The sequence below is a fragment of the Mus pahari genome, chromosome 1, assembly GCF_900095145.1.
Source record: "Mus pahari chromosome 1, PAHARI_EIJ_v1.1, whole genome shotgun sequence".
NCBI classification, from domain to species: domain Eukaryota; kingdom Metazoa; phylum Chordata; class Mammalia; order Rodentia; family Muridae; genus Mus; species Mus pahari.
In genome coordinates, this window is record NC_034590.1 from 123,062,330 (window position 1) to 123,066,381 (window position 4,052).

Sequence of the window (4,052 nt, forward strand, 5' to 3'; positions counted from 1 at the left end):
TCCCTCCCTCCCTCCCTCCCTCCCTCTCTTCTTTCTTCCTTCCTTCCTTCCTCCCCCCACCTCTCTTTGGAACAAGGTCTCTTGGTGGGATCTAGGATTGTTGATTAAACTTGCTAGTGCTTGTTTTTTAAAGGTACTGTGGGGTGAACCCAGGTTTTCGTTGTGCAGTAAACACTCTGATGACCTAGCTGCCTCTCTAGTTTCCTCCAGACGTTATTTGTATAGCATGAACTGAAACACAAAGGGACACAAATCATTTCTCTGAGCTTTGTCTGAAAATTCTGTTTTTTTCTCTTATCTTTTTATTTTCTTCATTCCTCCATGTGCTTTTCATTTCTGGGCCAAATGCACCATTTCTTATTGATGAGGCAGTGGGCTGTTTATCAGCATGACCTTCTTAGATTTTGTCCTCGGACATCCTGAGTGAGCACACACATAAAGGCAGATGTCTTAGAGGTTGCTTTCTTCCAGTGACATCTCAATCTCTTCTGCAACAGCCAGCAGACCATCTTTGTTCAAGAAAAGCATTTCCCCCCAGTTGTCTGTTTCCACCAAATTTTTTCCCTAGATTTGAGACAAGTGTTTCTGATTCTGCCATCTGCCATCCCTGTGCTTGAGGTCATCTATTGGCTGCTTAGCCATTCATCCTTTTCTTGATGATTTTAATTTTTGGCCTTCTGAGGTCTCTCCTAAATTATTTCATCTTTAGCAATTTATGTGTATGCATCCTTCTTACCCTGAGTATGCACAGAGACAGACAGACAGACAGATCAATGCAATAGTCGAAGACCCAGAAATAAACCCACACACCTATGGACAAAGAAGCCAAAACCATACAGTGGATAAAAGAAAGCATCTTCAATAAATAGTGCTGGTCTATCTGGATGTCTGCATATAGAAGAATGCAGATAGATCCATCGTTATTACCCTGCACAAAACTCAAGTCTAAGTGGATCAAAGACTTCAACATAAAACCAGATACACTGAATCTAATAGAAGAGAAAGTCGGAAATAGCCTTGAATGCATTGGAACAGGAGACAACTCCCTGAACAAAACACCAACGGCTCAAGCTTTGAGACTGAAAATTAATAAATGAAACTGAAAAGCTTCTGTAAGGCAAAGAACACTGTCAATAGAATAAAACAGCAGCCTATAGATTTGGAAAAAAACTTCACTAACCCTATATCTGACAGAGGACTGATATCCAAAATATTTAAAGAACTCAAGAAGTTAGACACCAACAAACCAAATAACCCAATTTAAAAATGTGGTACAGAGCTAAACAGAGTATTCTCAATAGTGGAATCTTGACTGGCCAAGAAGCACTGAAAGAAATGTTTACTGTCCTTAGTCATCAGGGAAATGCAAGTCAAAATGACCCCGAGATTCCATCAGAATGGCTAAGATCAAGGGACAGCACATGCTGGTGAGGATGTGCATCAAGGGGAATACCCCTCCATTGCTGGTAGGAGTGCAAACTTGTATAAAATAGAATCTTTTAACCACAATCCTGTTGAAATGTAGTTTTTCTCCTGCTTCATGTCTGCATCCACGCACATGAACAGAGCATGAGTAAAGACTTTTCTCACTATGAAGTCATATTCCTTAACCTTGAGTCCTTGATGCTGTGTAAGGATCAAATTACTTTTCCATAAGGCACATACCCCCTCCATTTTCCTAGATGGTCACTTCACACTTGCTCCTTTTCAGCTCGTATCTTCCTTCCTAATACATTGAGATACTTGAAGTGTTTGTAGGAAATCTTCCACAAACTTCCAAAGACCAATGAGAATCTATTCTGTTTTTTATTAGTTGTTCTCCTCTTGTTACAGTGCCTTAGCACTATTTAGATTAATGGTTATAATTCTTTGCCATTGATGTTCTGTGCATTATAAAGTGCTCTGTAGCATCCTTGGCCATTGCTCATTAGATATAAAAATGAAGAGCATCTCCAGATACCATGACATGTTTTCTAAGGGAGCAAAATTAATACTAATTGAGAACTATCACTGGAGAACATGACTATAGCTATTTGTTCACTAAAATTCATTGTTTCCTGCCAATAGAAATACATGGTTGCAACATTTTCCTTATTATTATCTCATGTCATTTCTTGTTTTAAATTCTGGTTCCCCTACCCCGACACACACACCAGCAAAAGATATGATAGAAAAAAAGGTCATGAAGTTGGAAGAGAGATATATTAGGAGTTCCAAAATGAGTTGGAGGGAGGGAGTCAGGTAGATATGATCAAATATATTGTATAGATGTGTGGAATTATAAAAAAAAAGCAAATAAAAATAAATATAAAAGTTTCATCAGCTTTCATTCCATGTTCCTAATCAAGTTCAATTTGGTCTCACATCATCATTTTACTGAAATTACTTATCATGCTTATGATGGTTATCAGGAGTGAGTTTTCTTTATGTCTTGTGAAATATTCTTCCCTTGACTTCTAGGGATCGCCGCACTCCAAGATTTCCTTCTCCCAGTGGCTGCCTAGAAACCACACCAGAATATAGGCAATAGCAAACCTGAAAGCTAACCATGCTAATGGATGTGGTAGCTAAGAGTATTTGTCTTTGACATACTAGGGACATAGTCTACATTTTGATTACCATTTATTCTCCTATCTACATTTCTTAGTACTTGTAGATGAAAGGTTCTTAATACAGATCTGTTGAGAGAAGAAATTGTGTTTTGAATAAGCAGCTAGTGTCATTTAGTTATATGATTCTTCTGAAAACTTTGTTCAGAAACTAGCTCCTACCAACCACTATATGAATCAATATTATTTACTTAATTAATAAAACCAACACAATTATATTCTACTCACAGCAAGTCCCCATAAAGAAGTTCCCATTTTGTAAGTTAAAGGTTCATATGTTCCAAATACTCCTTTAATTTGTCCCATATACAACAGCAATAGGAAATACCACATGAGTACATGATAGATACCAATCATAATCTGGATAACCTACGAGAAAAGAGAGCTGTTAGTTTTGAAATGATGTAATGGAAAACACGGTTTCAAGAAGCATAAGAAGCAATTAACATCTTTATAAATGATGGAAGTAAACTTGTCATGCACTAACTATGGAGTTCTCATTGGCTATACCAAACATAGGATCTGTCCAGGAAGGACAAAGCAAGGCTGGTGAAGAAGTCTTCTGGTGTATGAGGGACAAGCTCAAGCTTTCTTATTGAAAAACAATTCTTAATTCAGAGCTTGTCACTGGGTTCTAGAAAGTTTTACCAGCTAAACCAAGCAACCGACCAATGAACCAACCAACCAACCAATGAACCAACCAACCAACCAGACTGCAAAGGATGGCAGTATGCATGTGAGTCTGGGAGAGCAGATTAAGATATTTCATTCTGTTCCTAGAGTAGCCTGTCACCACAGAGCTCAGAAGTCCTGTGCAGCAGCTTGGACAGCTGGTCTGCATGGCCTAAAAATTCAAAGAAAAGGTTAAAATAGTTTTCTCCCTGTTCATTGTGAAATTGTGTGACTTTCCTAACTTCTTGGTGTTTGTTAATAGCACTAGGCGAGCTTTAATCTCACAGGTTTATAACTGAACAGAACAGTATGCTCATCCTACTCGCCAGTACAGGGATTAACAGAGATTAATGTTAGACCTCTTTAAAACTAACAAATATATGGATGTGTTTAAATTAGGTGATTCATTCAGATTGCTGGATTTCCTTGGGTGTGGTAATTCAGTTGATATGCTCATATCTCATTGTATTTTTTTTTTTTTTTTGAGACAGGGTTTCTCTGTGTAGCCCTGACTGTCCTGGAATTTACATTGTAGACCAGGCTGGTGTACAAAATCCGCCTGCCTCTGCCTCCCCAGTGCTGGGATTATAGCCGTGTGCCACCACGCCCGGCTTTCATCGTATGCTTCTTTGTGAAGGGCTAGAAGACCAGGCAAAGCTATATAATGCAATCAGCATGATTTTTTTTTTTCTTGTGAGGCTATGCCAGTGCCTGGGAAACACCGAAGTGGATGCTCACAGCCAGCTATTGGATGGAACACAGGGTCCCCAA

At 38.7% G+C, this 4,052-nt stretch overlaps 1 protein-coding gene across 2 annotated transcripts in view; it reads right to left on the minus strand.

Moving 5' to 3' along the window:
* Ms4a13 (membrane spanning 4-domains A13) overlaps positions 1-4,052 on the minus strand; it is a 27,765-nt gene that overhangs the window by 18,891 nt on the left and 4,822 nt on the right. For both annotated transcript variants that reach the window (XM_021218073.1, XM_021218065.1), the window contains exon 3: positions 2,838-2,978. In XM_021218073.1, the coding sequence (XP_021073732.1) occupies positions 2,838-2,978 (141 nt within the window). The remainder of the gene's footprint in view (positions 1-2,837; positions 2,979-4,052) is intronic.